Source organism: Oncorhynchus gorbuscha, linkage group LG24 (assembly GCF_021184085.1).
Source record: "Oncorhynchus gorbuscha isolate QuinsamMale2020 ecotype Even-year linkage group LG24, OgorEven_v1.0, whole genome shotgun sequence".
In the NCBI taxonomy this organism is placed as follows: domain Eukaryota; kingdom Metazoa; phylum Chordata; class Actinopteri; order Salmoniformes; family Salmonidae; genus Oncorhynchus; species Oncorhynchus gorbuscha.
In genome coordinates this window covers 3134877-3151921 of record NC_060196.1, presented here as the reverse complement: position 1 = coordinate 3151921, position 17045 = coordinate 3134877, and the positions used below count along the sequence as shown (strand labels likewise).

The following is a 17045-nucleotide window of genomic DNA, read 5'->3' as shown; positions in this document are numbered from 1 at the left end:
GACACAGACACACTTTAACCACTGACTGAAGCATTGGGAGATGAGGTGAGAGTGATAGATAGGAAGTATAGCCTATCAGAGGTGTCTGAGTGGTTTAAAATCCCAGACAAGAGATTACACTTCATGGTCACTCCATCTGCAGCCACACATTGATGTGGGATGACGTCTGTGTCGTCAAGTGCCTAAGTGACTCATTAGCCTTTGGAACTCGGTGACATCATTTCCTCTAGTACTCTGCGGCCTTGTTACCGTGGCGTCTGTGCGGAGCCACAGGAACACAGAAGCCCCATGGTGCTTCACTTCATCTATCAGTAATTTCTAAAGGAGATGCTCGTTCACTCTGCCACCACCGCCGCCCAGGCAGCCCGCCAGCCACAGGGCATTGTGGGTCTGAAAGTGGCCAAGGCCATTATATCACCATACCCTGGGGATGGATAGAGAGAGAAAGAAAAAAAGAGAGAGAGGAAAGTTGGCACCTAGCAACACCATATTATCACTGCAGAACAGACAAAAACAGGTTGGAAAAAGCTGTGACTGAAGAAATAAAAGTAGCTGCAAAACTTTTAGCCCAAGAAAGACACAAAGCAAGCAGCAAGGCATTCAAAAATGGATGACTGAGTCTACCCACTCACTAATGAATTCCGGATTAGAAAAGGAACATTGGACTTTACTCCAGAGACTGAAATATATTCACTAACAAATGCGGATTTAAAACCGCCAAAAGATTGCCATACGTCCATAAGGCTAAGAGCTAAGCTGCCCCTATAGTAAATTGGCAAAATTATATAGCCTAATTATCTTACTCCTGTCGATACAGATATTCATAAAATAATTCATAAAATAATTAAAAATAATCTACTACACCAGAAAGCATGATTTGGCCACAGAGGATCATTAGCTTCTTTAAAAACATATAAGCTGTGGATCCTCGTAAAACTGACCATCCTACCGATCCTCGACTTCGGCGATGTCATTTACAAAATAGCCTCCAACACTCTACTCAGCAAATTGGATGCAGTCTATCACAGTGCCATCAGTTTTGTCACCAAAGCCCCATATACTACCCACCATTGCGACCTGTATGCTCTCGTTGGCTGGCCCTCGCTTCATATTCGTCACCGAACCCACTGGCTCCAGGTCATCTATAAGTCTTTGCTAGGTAGAGCCCCGCCTTATCTCAGCTCACTGGTCACCATAGCAGCACCCACCCGTAACATGCACTCCAGCAGGTATATTTCACTGGTCACCCCCAAAGCCAATTCCTCATTTGGCCACCTTTCCTTCCAGTTCTCTGCTGCCAATGACTAGAACGAAATGCAAAAATCACTAAAACTGGAGACTCATATCTCCCTCTAACTTTAAGCACCAGCTGTCAAATTAGCTCACATATCATTGCACCTGAACATAGCCCATCTGTAAATAGCCCATCCAACTACCTCATCCCCATACTGTTATTTTTTTTTTTGCTCCTTTGCACCCCAGTAGCTCTACTTGCACAATCATATTCTGCACATCTATCACTCAGTGTTTAATTGCAAAATGGTAAATGGTTAAAAAAAGTGGTAATTATTTCACCACTATGGCCTATTTATTGCCTTACCTCACCTCATTTGCACACACTGTATATAGACTGTATATAGACTTTTCTATTGTGTTATTGACTGTATGTTTGTTTATGTGTAACTCTGTGTTGTTGCTTGTGTCACCCTGCTTTGCTTTATCTTGGCCAGGTTGCAGTTGTAAATGAGAACTTGTTCCTGGTTACCTGGTTAAATAAAGGTGAAATAAAAATGTAAAAAACGCATTGCCTACAGTCAGAAGGCGCCGCAATTTGGACAGCGCACCTGGCAAATAGCCACATAGATGATTGTTGAGTTGCGAATGTCAGTGAAAAGTAGAAGCCCAGCCAGGCATATCGCAATATTTCAAAATCCAATTGAAGGAAAACCTCATTTGGAATGCAAATGTCTATTGCTGTAAAGAAAAGACAATGAAAAAGACTAATATGTCTTTTAGTTGTCAAAATTCTCAATTTAATTGAGTGAACAGTATAGCCTTTCTTCTTAGCACCAGCCAAAAGTTTCAGTCATATTCCCGGTGAGTGCGCATATCCACTCTTTCATGGTTGGGTATGTGCTACTTGAAAGTTAGTTTTTGGACAATAATTTCCTCCTCCAGGTTAGATGAACGTCATAATTGTATGTGTCTACCCTTCTCATAGGCCGATTAGATGGATCAGACAACATCGTTTTAATTGATCTGTTTGTCAGTGTCAGCAGAGTAGGCTACTCTGTAATTTTAGTCGTACTAAAATAAATATTCTGCTATTGTCTCCAGTCATATAAAGTATAGTAGAATTGCATGACATGTGTTCAGAAAAGGCCAAGATGTTCCTGTGCAAAGAAAGAAGAAACGTATCTGATATAGCCTACAGCCATGCATTCAATGATTAAGTTATATTATTAGCCTAAATTACAACTATCCAATCAACTCATCACATTTGGAATAGTAGGCTATTTTACATAAGTCTGCAAATATGATGATGCATGGAATGATTTATTATAAAAGGTGCATTTTTTCGGGTGAAAATTTGCTTCCCCAAACTTGAAACTCACACTCCGCCTATGGGATACGGCATGCTAATTTTCCTTGGCAGGGTTGCATGACTCACATCTGTACGGGTCTAACAGTGAGAATAGGTCAAATTAGAGTGGGTGAAAGAGGGTGGTCAAAAGACAGAGGGAAGAGATGGAGGAGACAGAATACAACTTGTTTCTCTGTACTCTCGGTCGGTCGCCATAGCGCCCAGTTTCATGACGCGGTCCTGGAAATAAACCTAGAGGTATGCGTGTGTGACGCTGACCAAAAATTAATAGCTAAATACTGCAGCAATTTTTACAGAAAATTGTATAGCTCTACGTACTGTCAGGAATCCACAGATATGTTTTTTAATTCACTGAATAATGTTCACTCCATCAGTGATATAGAATCTAAACAGTGTGATGAACCCATCAAAGTTGAAGAGATTATAGAGTCTATCAAACATCTAAAGAACAATAAATCACCAGGTGTTGATGGAATTACATCAGAATTTTACAAATTATTTTCTGAACAAGTAGCTCCCTTCCTATTCGAAGTCTTTTTTAGAGAGTATTAAAAACAATGTTCTCCCTCCTACAATGAGTCAGGGGTTAATAACACTGATACCTAAGCCTAAAAAAGAAGTGCTGCTCATCGATAACTGGCGTCCAATTTGTCTTCTTAATAATGACTATAAGATATTAGCCTCACTACTTGCAAAAAGAATTAAAGAAGTTCTGGGTGCAATCATTGATGAAACACAGTCATGAGGAACAGACATATTTCTAACAATGTCAGACTAGTATTAGACGTACTTGACTACTCAGACCTAATAACTGAGGGTAGCTTCATATTATTTTTAGATTTTTATAAAGCATTTGACACAGTAGAGCATCAGTTTCTCTTCCACTCCCTTGAGAGACTTGGTTTTGGGGATTTTTTCTGTAAGGCTATTAAGACTCTCTATGCAAATGGTAACAGCTCTATCAAATTGAAATATGGCACCTCACCTAGATTTGAGTTAAAGAGAGGAATTAGGCAAGGTTGTCCTATCTCTCCGTACCTGTTTTTATTAATCACCCAACTTCTTGCAAATTCTTTAAATAATAGTCCTGTACAAGGTATTTCCATGGCTGGTAAAGAAATTATTATAAGCCAGCTGGCTGACGATACTACACTTTTTCTGAAAGACGCTAACCAAATTCCCATATCGATCAATGTGATACAATCCTTTTCCAAAGCGTCTGGTCTATTTCTTTAAGAAATGTGAACTCATGGCTGTCAAAGATTGTGTGACACCTTCATATTATGGTTTTCCAGTAAAAGAAGAACTTACATATTTAGGCATAACCATTACAAAGGATCAGAAGTCTAGAGGCTTAAATTTTAACCCTCTTATTAAAAAACCCCAGAAGAAACTAAATCAATGGCTACAGAGGGACTTATCTTTAAAAGGTAGAGTCCTAATAACCAAGGCTGAAGGTATCTCTAGACTAACATATGGTGCTCTATCTTTATATCTTAACCGTAAAATAAGCAAGGAGATAGACCAGATGCTTTTCAACTTTCTTTGGAGAAACCGTACCCATTACATTAGGAAAACTGTTGTAATGAACACTTATGAGAATGGTGGACTGAATTTTCTGGATTTTACTACTTTAAATAATACTTTCAAGATCAATTGGATAAAACAATTCCTAAGATTCCCACTTCTATCTGGAATTTTATTCCTCATCATGTCTTCTCTACTTTTGGTGGCCTTAACTTCATGTTGTTTTGCAATTATAATATTGACAAAGTTCCAGTGAAACTTTCTGCTTTTCATGGCAGGTTTTCTTGTCATGGTCCTTAATTTATAAACACAATTTTTCTCCACACAGATATTACATATGGAATAATCGGGATATATTGTATAAAAATACCTCTCTGTTTTTAGAATATTGGTTCAGAAATAATATCCTATTGGTGAGCCAACTGGTAAATGCAGAGGGTCTTTTACTCAGTTATAAAGGATTCTTATCACTTTACAAGGTCCCTGTAACACCTAAATATTTTGCAATTGTTTTAGATGCCATTCCCTCAGGTGTTGCTATGTTATTCAGGAACATGTCAAGACCTGACCCTCAGAGCCTACCTTCCATTGACCCTGTTGACTCAGTAGGAAAGATTTGTTTCTCTTTTGGTCCATTCAACAACAGAGCGATATGATCCTTGTTTCAGCAGGATGTTGTATCTATACCTTATGTCATGCCTTATTGGAATGGATTTATTGATAATATCTGTTGGAAAAAAGTTTGGATGTTGCCACAAACATACCTACTTGTTAACAAAATTAAGGAAGTTTTCTTTAAAATTATTCATAAATATTATTCTGCCAATCACTATATGAAGAAGTTTAAGGAAAACATAAACTCAAATTGCTCCTTTTGTAATGACCACCCAGAAACAGTTGTGCATCTTTTTTGGCATTGTATGCATGTAAGAAAACTGTGGCAAGACATCAGTAGGTTTATAATTGAAAACATTTATGAAGATTTTACACTATTGTGGAGAGATGTACTGTTTGGATTCTTTACATACAATAGAAATTAGCGGAATCATTTTTATGTAATTAATTTCATTATTCTTTTGGCCAAATTTCATATACACAAATGTAAATTTACAAACAGAAAACCACATTTTCATATCCTACAAAAAGAAATTGAACTGTATTTTAAGACGGTTAAATGCTCTACTAACAAAAAAGCTGTTAGAATTGTAAGTATATGCATGTCCCTTAAGGTCCTTGTGTAATTGTAATGTGATATTGTACCCCCTAGCTCGATTGTCCATTGTTTGTAATCTATGTATGCTTGTGTTCCCTCATGTGCTTTATGTATTGATTTGTTGTTAATAAAAATAAAAACGGAAGTTAAAGGGCTACTGGCAAGGTGTGCTTTTTTCGGCTTCAGATCGCCTAGTTGTTTCCAAAAAACTAAAACGACTAGACTAAATCTAATAATACAATGAAATAATGAAATAAGCGCATCAGGAACAAAGAGCTACGGAGCCAATGTCCTGGCATAGACGGGGCCTAAATCACATTGTGATGTAACAGTGCACAATGGGCAGTAGGCCGGAGGCTACTGTGTTACCCTGCATATAGGGTTTACACACAACAGGGAACAATGCATTAGGTCCAAGGACGTCACATATAGGCCTATATGCAAACAAGCGCGCGCACACACACACACACAGTTGGCTCAATTAGCAACGAGCATTGCAGCAGCACCATGGTTTGTTCATACAAACGTCACATATAAGCCTATATGCAAACAAGCGCACACTCAGACACAGTTGGCTGAATTAGCAACGAGCATTGCAGCAGCAACTGTTAAGGGTAGCAATTCCTAATGCAATCAGCGGCACAATCACCGACAGAAAAACAAGGCTGTGTGTTCACGGTAAACAGATCTCACGGCTGCTAATACTATTATGTTAACACTGAGCCCTACACCCTGACAAACGCTACACAGCTTTTTAAAAAACAATGGGCTTGCTAACCTAACCAGATAACCCTCAACTGATGAATAAAAAAAACTATCTGGACATGAGGACACAATCCAACATGGATGCCAAAAGATTAGTAGCAACACATGGCCTCAAGGAGTGGATTCACTTCTTCACCTCTATGAGCCTCAAGAACAATATAGCCATGGTAAGGGAACACATTGACAAAGTTCTACGTCTGCAAAGCTGCTTTTGCACACTGGCCATGCTTCAGCTGTTAAGTATGAGATCTAAAGTAGGTAGTGCAGAGTAGACTCAAGGTTTTAGCCATCTTTACCATCTGGGTGGGACTTTGGATTACATAGACTGGTCCCTGATCTGTTTGTGCTGTCTTGCCAACTCCTATGGTCATAGTCACGTCAATAACCACAGGAGTTGGCAAGACACTACAAACAGATCTTGGACCAGGCTAGAAATTACAACCCAGATGAAGGAGACAAGAATACAGACACAAAGATATTCCACAAGGGGCAAGATGTTATACACATTTTATCAATTCTGTCTGCAAGTAGTTGGCGAATCCATTTCATTTAGAAAGAGAGAAAGAACAAGAAAACGGAAATAGCTGCTTCTAAAAATCAAAGCAATGTGTAATATCAACCGATGGCCCGACAGAGGCTGAACTGGACCAAAATCTCTCCTCTTTGTGGACACCCTTTAGCAAGAATGGTGCATAATAAGCCACGATGGTGCATAATAAACCAGGATGGTGCATAATAAACCAGGATGGTGCATAATAAACCAGGATGGTGCATAATAAACCAGGATGGTGCATAATAAACCAGGATGGTGCATAATCAGCCACGATAGTGCATAATAAGGCAAGCCAGGTGAAATAGAGAGCGAGTGAGCTTTTTAGAGTTGATTTTTAGAGGAAGGGCGCCAACCTGTTTATTGCTGCTGAGGATTATCTTTTGCTAGCAGCCTTGAGGGCAGCATAACCTGCTGTGTAGTGGATAATAGTAGTTGGTTAGCTGTAATTAAACAGCACAAATCCTTATTCAATATCAATGGTGTTAGTCTGTCCAGCGAAAATGTGCATAAAAATATAAAATAATTCATACATGTAGCCACTGAAATTTGCATAGCCAAGATGGCCGACAAAACAACTGCCTAAATAACCATAGTCAGGCAGAGGGAGGGAGCCACGTACAGAAATCTAGTGATTAATTCCAGCTTTCAGAAAATGTCCTACACATGCTCATTGCTCTCCCTCCATATAAAAGCCAGACTGCAAATGTCTAGTCTTCCATAAAGATCAGCCCTGATAGGATTCATGTGTCCTGTCCACAAAGAGGTCTGAGTGTTCTCATACAAAAAGGCCTTGTATGCGTTCTTTGTCACAGGTGGGGCCAACCTAATTAAGATGAGAGAGAGAGAATGAGATTATTGGCCCTCGGTTACCCTGGCCGATACAGTCCACTTCTGTTGGCACTTCCTTTCGCTTTCTTTTAGTCCCCCTTTCCCTCATCATTGCCCCCCCCCATCTCTGTCTGTTCGTCTCAGGGCTGGGAGTATGAGTCTTAGCAGCCCCAGAAATAGCACAGTCTCCTCTTTTCCGTAGGTACCCTGGGTCTGCCGGCCCGCTGTGCCCTCTCAGCAGGAAGGGTGTGTGTGGTGTGGTTCGTATCCACATGCTTCCCAGACAAAATAGTTTGGAAGAGTTAGTGCATATATAATGCCAACTTTTTGTGACGTTTTGGTTCACTTCAGTTGTTCAGGCATACAATTTTTGCCGAAGTCTACGCCCCTTTGTCGGTGATTGGTCAATAATAGGGATTCTTCAGTAATGTCTTTGTTGTTTTTCATGCAAAAAAATAAAATAAGACAAATACTGCAAACATCTTAGTTAGATGTATAATTGCAAGACTAAGATCCCCTCAGCAAAAACTTCAAAATGAATAACAGATTTCTTGAGTTATTTTAGATTAATTTAACTATTTTAAAGAAGTGTATACTGGCTACGGCTTCTCAAAATGGACAAACAATTACCATCAACGCTTTTTAATCATTTTTCAAGCGATGGTCTTTTAAGGGAGTATACAAGCACACTTGTTCAGTTCACAATCAAATGTAGACCGCATTATCTTCCAAGAGAATTCTCTTCGATTATAATCACAGCCGTATATATCCCCCCCCCAAGCAGACACATCGATAGCTCTGAACGAACTTTATTTAACTCTTTGCAAACTGGAAACCATTTATCCGGAGGCTGCATTCATTGTAGCTGGGGATTTTAACAAAGCTAATCTGAAAACAAGACTCCCTAAATTTTATCAGCATATCGATTGCGCAACCAGGGGTGGTAAAACCTTGGATCATTGTTACTCTAACTTCCGCGACGCTTTCGGGAAAGCTGACCACGACTCCATTTTGCTGATCCCTGCCTACAGGCAGAAGCTAAAACAAGAGGCTCCCACGCTGAGGTCTGTCCAACGCTGGTCAGACCAAGCTGACTCTACACTCCAAGACTGCTTCCATCACGTGGACTGGGACATGTTTCGTATTGCGTCAGATGGAAATATTGACGAATACGCTGATTCGGTGTGCGAGTTCATTAGAACGTGCGTTGAAGATGTCGTTCCCATAGCAACGATAAAAACATTCCCAAACCAGAAACCGTGGATTGATGGCAGCATTCGCGTGAAATTGAAAGCGCGAACCACTGCTTTTAATCAGGGCAAGGTGTCTAGTAACGTGTCCGAATATAAACAATGCAGCTATTCCCTCCGCAAGGCTATTAAACAAGCTAAGCTTCAGTACAGAGACAAAGTGGAATCTCAATTCAATGGCTCAGACACAAGAGGCATGTGGCAGGGTCTACAGTCAATCACGGACTACAAGAAGGAATCCAGCCCAGTCACGGACCAGGATTTCTTGCTCCCAGGCAGACTAAATAACTTTTTTGCCCGCTTTGAGGACAATACAGTGCCACTGACACGGCCTGCAACGAAAACATGCGGTCTCTCCTTCACTGCAGCCGAGGTGAGTAAGACATTTAAACGTGTTAACCCTCACAAGGCTGCAGGCCCAGACGGCATTCCCAGCCGCGCCCTCAGAGCATGCGCAGACCAGCTGGCCGGTGTGTTTACGGACATATTCAATCAATCCCTATACCAGTCTGCTGTTCCCACATGCTTCAAGAGGGCCACCATTGTTCCTGTTCCCAAGAAAGCTAAGGTAACTGAGCTAAACGACTACCGCCCCGTAGCACTTACTTCCGTCATCACGAAGTGCTTTGAGAGACTAGTCAAGGACCATATCACCTCCACCCTACCTGACACCCTAGACCCACTCCAATTTGCTTACCGCCCAAATAGGTCCACAGACGATGCAATCTCAACCACACTGCACACTGCCCTAACCCACCTGGACAAGAGGAATACCTATGTGAGAATGCTGTTCATCGACTACAGCTCGGCATTCAACACCATAGTACCCTCCAAGCTCGTCATCAAGCTCGAGACCCTGGGTCTCGACCCCGCCCTGTGCAACTGGGTACTGGACTTCCTGACGGGCCGCCCCCAGGTGGTGAGGGTAGGCAACAACATCTCCTCCCCGCTGATCCTCAACACGGGGGCCCCACAAGGGTGCGTTCTGAGCCCTCTCCTGTACTCTTTGTTCACCCACGACTGCGTCGCCATGCACGCCTCCAACTCAATCATCAAGTTTGCGGACGACACAACAGTGGTAGGCTTGATTACCAACAACGACGAGACGGCCTACAGGGAGGAGGTGAGGGCCCTCGGAGTGTGGTGTCAGGAAAATAACCTCACACTTAATGTCAACAAAACTAAGGAGATGATTGTGGACTTCAGGAAACAGCAGAGGGAACACCCCCCTATCCACATCGATGGAACAGTAGTGTAGAGGGTAGCTAGTTTTAAGTTCCTCGGCATACACATCACAGACAAACTGAATTGGTCCACTCACACTGACAGCGTCGTGAAGAAGGTGCAGCAGCACCTCTTCAACCTCAGGAGGCTGAAGAAATTCGGCTTGTCACCAAAAGCACTCACAAACTTCTACAGATGCACAATCGAGAGCATCCTGGCGGGCTGTATCACCGCCTGGTACGGCAACTGCTCCGCCCTCAACCGTAAGGCTCTCCAGAGGGTAGTGAGGACTGCACAACGCATCACCGGGGGCAAACTACCTGCCCTCCAGGACACCTACACCACCCGATGTTACAGGAAGGCCATAAAGATCATCAAGGACATCAACCACCCGAACCACTGCCTGTTCACCCCGCTATCATCCAGAAGGCGAGGTCAGTACAGGTGCATCAAAGCTGGGACCGAGAGACTGAAAAACAGCTTCTATCTCAAGGCCATCAGACTGTTAAACAGCCACCACTAACATTGAGTGGCTGCTGCCAACACACTGTCATTGACACTGACCCAACTCCAGCCACTTTAATAATGGGAATTGATGGGAAATGATGTAAATATATCACTAGCCACTTTAAACAATGCTACCTTATATAATGTTACTTACCCTACATTATTCATCTCATATGCATACGTATATACTGTACTCTACATCATCGACTGCATCCTTATGTAATACATGTATCACTAGTCACTTTAACTATGCCACTTTGTTTACTTTGTCTACACACTCATCTCATATGTATATACTGTACTCGATACCATCTACTGTATGCTGCTCTGTACCATCACTCATTCATATATCCTTATGTACATATTCCTTATCCCCTTACACTGTGTATAAGACAGTAGTTTTGGAATGGTTAGTTAGATTACTTGTTGGTTATCACTGCATTGTCGGAACTAGAAGCGCAAGCATTTCGCTACACTCGCATTAACATCTGCTAACCATGTGTATGTGACAAATAAAATTTGATTTGACACCTAGCCGAGCTCAGCGCCGGCCGAGCTGAAGAATACTGACGCCTTAACAGACACATCTCCTGGACTGTGCCAGGCAAGCAGGGAGGGACCCAATGGGAGTCTCAGAGAGCTCGCCAGGGGTGGCCACCCACCCCCCAAACCCCTCTCCTCGGCTGGCCCCATGTGTCTGAGGCATCTGGTAGGGCCTTCCATCATCTCTCCTCACTTCCCCATTAGGAGCCAGCATGCAGGCACGCCACTGTCCAGTCCAGGAGATGATGCAGATAGGGCTTGGAATCTGTCAGACTGCCAGTGAACGTGAACAAAGGGGTTTATATGAATGTAATGACCCGTTTTGGTCCACATGGCGTAATCCTCAGTTAAAAGAAGGCAAAACATCAGCAATGGTAACCATTCCATTGATGCCAACCCTCATGCAACCCGATCACCTGCACAGCTTGGATGCCCATACAGACAGACACCACTCTGTATTGGTTGGAGGTGGTGTGTCAGCGCTTTTGCAGCAGGCTAATGCAGTTTGGCAGCGCGCTAACAGGGTGATAGTGCATAACCTACCTGTCAGCCCATTGTGAAGGAGGGTGCTACATTTTACAGCACGTCGTCAAACCAGTCGCACAGTCAGGTTGTGTTAAGACACAGACATGGTTTGTTTAGTTTCAATCCATTAACATGATCTGTCTCAGTAAACAGAGCTACAGTAAAGACAAAAGTGTAGCCGAGCTCAAAACGCATGTGGGCAACCATACACACACACACACTCGTCAGTCATTCGGTGCATTCTAAAAGTATTCAGACACCTTGACTTTTTCAGACTGTTGTCACATTACAGCCTTATTCTAAAATGGATTAAATTGTTTTTTCCCCCTCAACAATCTAAACACAATACACCAAAATGACAAAGCAAAAACAGGTTTAGAATTTTTGCAAATTTATATAAAAAAACAAACAGAAATATCACATTTAAATAAGTGTTCAGATCTTTTTACTCAGTACTTTATGAAGCATCTTTGGCAGCGATTAAAGCTTCAAGTCTTCTTGGGTTTGACGCTACAAGTTCAGCACACCTGTATTTGGGGAGTTTTTCCCCCATTCCTCTCTGCAGATCCTCTCAAGCTCTGTCAGGTTGGATGGGGAGCGTCGCTGCACAGTTATTTTCAGGTATCTCCAGAGATGTTCAATCAGGCTAAAGTCTGGGCCCTGGCTGGGCCACTCAGGGACAATCAGAGACTTGTCCCGAAGTCACTCCTACATTGTCTTGGCTGTGTGCTTAGGGTCACTAGCCTGATGGAAGGTGAACCTTCACCCCAGGCTGAGGTCCTGAGCACTCTGGAGCAGGTTTTCATCAAGGATCTCTCTGTACTTTACTCCATTTGTCTTTGCCTCAATCCTGACTAGTCTCCCTGTCCCTGCCGCTGAAAAGCATCCCCACAGCATGATGCTGCCACCACCATGCTTCCCCGTAGGGATGGTGCCAGGTTTCCTCCAGACGTGACGCTTGGCATTCAGGCCAAATAGAGCCAGAGAACCTTGTCATTTGCCTTTTATTGAGGAGTGGCTTCCGTCTGGCCCCTCTACCATAAAGGCTTGATTGGTGGAGTGATGCAGAGATGGTTGTCCTTCTGGAAGGTTCTCCCATCTCCAGAGGAACTCTAGAGCTCTGTTAAGGCCCTTCTCCCCTGATTGCCCAGTTTGGCCAGCTCTAGACAGAGTCTTGGTGTTTCCAAACTTCTTCCATTTAAGAATTATGGAGGCCACTGTGTTCTTGTGGACCTTCAATGCTGCAGACATGTTTTGGTACCCTTCCCCAGATCTGTGCCTCAACACAATCCTGTCTTGGAGCTCTATATAAAATTCCTTCAACCTCATGGCTTGGTTTTTGCTCTGACATGCACTGTCAACTGTGGAACAATATATTGACAGGTGTGTGCCTTTCTAAAGCATGTCCAATCAATTGAATTTACAACAGGTGGACTCCAATGAAGATGTAGAAACATCTCAAGGATGATCAATGGAAACAGGATGCACCTGAGCTCAATTGAGTCTCATAGCAAAGGGTCTGAATACTTATCTAAATAAGGTGTTTTTTATTTGTAATAAATTTGCACAAAAAAATCTAAAAACATGTTTTCGCTTTCTCATTATGGGGTATTTTGTGTAGATTGCTGAGGAAAACAAAACAAAATGTAATACATTTTAGAATAAGGCTGTAACGTAATAAAATGTGGGGTCTAAATACTTTCCATGGTACCGTATATGAAGTCTAGACTGCATGTGAAAAGATAAGGAATGTGGAGAGACAGTATGGATTAGAGGTCGATCGATTAATCGGAATGGCCGATTTATTAGGGCCGATTTCAAGTTTTCATAACAATCGGAAACCGGTATTTCTGGGCGCCGATTTGCCAATTTTTATTTTTTATTATTCTTATTTTTTAAAATAGCTTTATTTAACTAGGCAAGTCAGTTCAGAACACATTCTTATTTTCAATCACGGCCTCGGAACGGTGGGTTAACTGCCTCGTTCAGGGGCAGAACGAAAGATTTTCACCATGTCAGCTCGGGGACCTGCCGCTCTCTCGTTGCAGTCCACAAGGAGACTGCCTGTTAAGCGAATGCAGTAAGCCAAGATAAGTTTAATGCTAGCTAGCAACTTATCTTATAAAAAACAATCAATCATAATCACTAGTTAACTACACATGGTTGATGATATTACTAGATATTATCAAGCGTGTCCTGCGTTGCATATAATCTGACTGAGCATACAAGTATCTAAGTATCTGACTGAGCGGTGGTAGGCAGAAGCAGGCGCGTAAACATTCATTCAAACAGCACTTTAGTGCGTTTTGCCAGCAGATCTTCATTGTGCGTCAAATATTGTGCTGTTTATGACTTCAAGCCTATCAACTCCCGAGATGAGGCTGGTGTAACCGAAGTGAAATGGCTGGCTAGTTAGCTCGCGCTAATAGCGTTTCAAATGTCACTCGCTCTGAGCCTTCTAGTAGTTGTTCCCCTTGCTCTGTATGGGTAACGCTGCTTCGATGGTGGCTGTTGTCATTGTGTTGCAGTTTCGAGCCCAGGGAGGAGCGAGGAGAGGGATGGAAGCTATAGTGTTCCACTGGCAATACTAAAGTGCCTATAAGAACATCTAATAGTCAAAGGTTAATGAAATACAAATGGTAGAGGGAAATAGTCCTATAACTCCTATAATAACTACAACCTAAAACTTCTTACCTGGGAATATTGAACCACCAGCTTTCATATGTTCTCATGTTCTGAGCAAGGAACTTAAACGTTAGCTTTTTTACATGGCATATATTGCACTTTTACTTCCTTCTCCAACACTTTGTTTTTGCATTATTTAAACCAAATTGAACATGTTTCATTATTTACTTGAGGCTAAATTGATTTTATTGATATTATATTAAGTTAAAATAAGTGTTCCTTCAGTTTTGCTGGAATTGTCATGATTACAAATTAATTTAATTTAAAAAAATGTACATTTTAATTTACTTTTTTAAATTTACTTTTTTATAATCTTTTAAAAATCAGACGATTAATCAGTATCGGCTTTTTTGGTCCTCTAATAATCGGTATCAGCGTTGAAAAATCATAATCGGTCGACCTCTAGTATGGATCATGGATAGAGAGGAGAGGAGGGTGTTTTGTGTAGGACTCAGAAACACCTTCGACTGAGGGATAACATACCCAACTGATTAAAATGTCCATTGGATGTGCTTGACTCTCCAAGCTGGCTCATCTTAAACATGTCCACCCATCACTACGCTGTGATAGTTCAATTAAAAGCACGCCACGAAATCAGATGTCTAAGAAACGTTGTCATAGTAACCGTCGCTTTCTGTAGATGTTCAAGCCAAGGCTAAACAGAGATGACTCAATTAGTACATTTGAATTAGTCTGTCGACCCCATTAATACACAAAGTGTATTTATGGTACTTCAGTGTCACCATTGAATTGGGTAGGTTTTACGAAAACAAACAAACACTCTTCTACATGCACACACACTAAGTTGACAGAAGCTGTACCGGGGCGGCAGGATAGCCTAGTGGTTGGACTAGTAACAGGAAGGTTGCAAGTTCAAATCCCAGAGCTGACAAGGTACAAATATGTCGTTCTGCCCCTGAACAGGCAGTTAACCCACTGTTCCTAGGCCGTCATTGAAAATAAGAATGTGTTCTTAACTGACTTGCCAAGTTAAATAAAGGTCAAATAAAATAAAATATGGATTGCCATTTGGATCTCTTGCAAAGCAGGACTCAGTTTTACAACCCAAAAATTTAAATAATTTTGGGTTTGAAATCTTAACTGTGCTAAATCCTTCTTCCATTAATATTTATTTCCACCCAAAACTAAAATCCTCCTACTTCCTGTCCCCCCTCTGCTCCTCTTTGTCCTTGATTCTTTCCGACATGGCTCAGGGTGAGAGCAGGAGAGACAGGCTCTAAATTGTAAAAAATAAAAATCTCTCTTCATCTCCCTTCATCTGCACTGATTGGAACATACCTGACAAGTGAAAACAATAATGGTGGAAGCTCATCATGTGGTTGGCTTTCACCTGGTCAGTTGTCAGTGCTGAAGAAGGACAGGGAGGGAGGTGAGGTCAGATTTTGATGCGGTCAAGAATGAGCCGGAGAGAGAAATTACAGGAGAACTCTTTAGCTTACACAACAGCCTCAGCCTGGTCTGAGCCAGTACCATGCCAACCCCTGACTCAACATTTGGCCCAGTTCAGAATCAGTGAGAATTAGATATGCATTAAAATGAGATATAGGCTAAAATGTATAGGGAATGTGTAGGATATCAGAGCTTGACTGATGATCTATCCCAATGCAGTCAGGGAAACATGCATCAATAGTCTATACGAGCTGGGTGGATACAACTCCCAGAGGGTCATGGTGAGTTCATGCATGGGCTATGCAGCATAATATCAACATATCTATTTTACACAAGTGGCCCATTCCCTTAACAAGTAGGCCTGCAATCCAAAATCTAGTTTTGTGGACAATGTGCTTCAAATGAACAATGTGCTTCTTTGTTGATTAGTTCAATATATAATAGTGAGTTTGACAGTTGAGCTTGTTGCTTACTGACATGATTGCATTGCCAGTATTCAACAGCCTAAATCAGTGTGCCATTGCCATAACGACATGATAAGAGGGCAGAGCACTTGTAAACTGTCACCAAGTCACAACAGTGACAAGTACAGTGTATCATACAAGTGATACAGTGCATCGCATACATCATGTAAGATTGATGAGTATGATGCATTTCTCCCCCGAAAGTGTAGTTTACCTTGATGAGGCATTGTTATGGTATCGTTGATATTAGTGGAGCCCACGTTATAAATTAAGACTGCAGATGCGTTGTGGAGTGCAGCGACGTTGCGAATTTTATCTCTGAATGTACAATTCCCCGCAGCTATCAACGCCATCCAAGCATTGTTTTGATAAGGCAGGGGATACTTAGCGTTCGGGTCGCAAGCTTGTCTCTCTTGCAAAAGCAAAGGCATCAACACTTGCCCTCTTGCTTCTTTCTTGGGGGAGTGCTCGCCATATCTTCCACACTCAGTCTTCTCTGTTTTGATTTCTGAAGTCACGGGATCCACATAAGTAACGTTGACAAACGCGGTGTACCATTCTTCTTTCTCCGCCACCGTAAAGTCCAGGCACAGCAAATGCACGAAGCAAAAGGATAGCAGCCATGTTGATAGAGCTAGACTGCGGCAGGCTTGGATGAGGGACATTGCCATGTTCAGTCCGAGGATATAGCCAATGTTTCCCTCTCCACCAAGCCTAAAAGCTGCCTCTCGCTGGTAGCCTCCCCCCTTTCCAAGCTCGACGACTGCGATTTCGGACTACCCTGAAGTTGAAATACTTGAAAAGTGATGTAGCAAACCAACTGGTTAAAGGTAGCTTCTGATTGTTGACAGAAATGTTTTTAAACAGTTGGTTGTAGGCGTGCTTCTCCACCCTGCCTACTGCTACCTAAGCGACCGGCCTGCAATGTTGTTATCAGTCAGCTGGA

At 42.1% G+C, this 17045-nt stretch overlaps 1 protein-coding gene across 1 annotated transcript in view; it reads right to left on the bottom strand.

Moving 5' to 3' along the window:
• Nucleotides 1-17045, bottom strand: part of LOC124013210 (RING finger protein 150-like) — a 35382-nt gene extending 18337 nt beyond the window's left edge. Inside the window, exon 1 of the mRNA XM_046327452.1 lies at nucleotides 16314-17045. Coding sequence (XP_046183408.1) covers nucleotides 16314-16770 — 457 coding nt within the window. The 5' untranslated portion in view covers nucleotides 16771-17045. The remainder of the gene's footprint in view (nucleotides 1-16313) is intronic.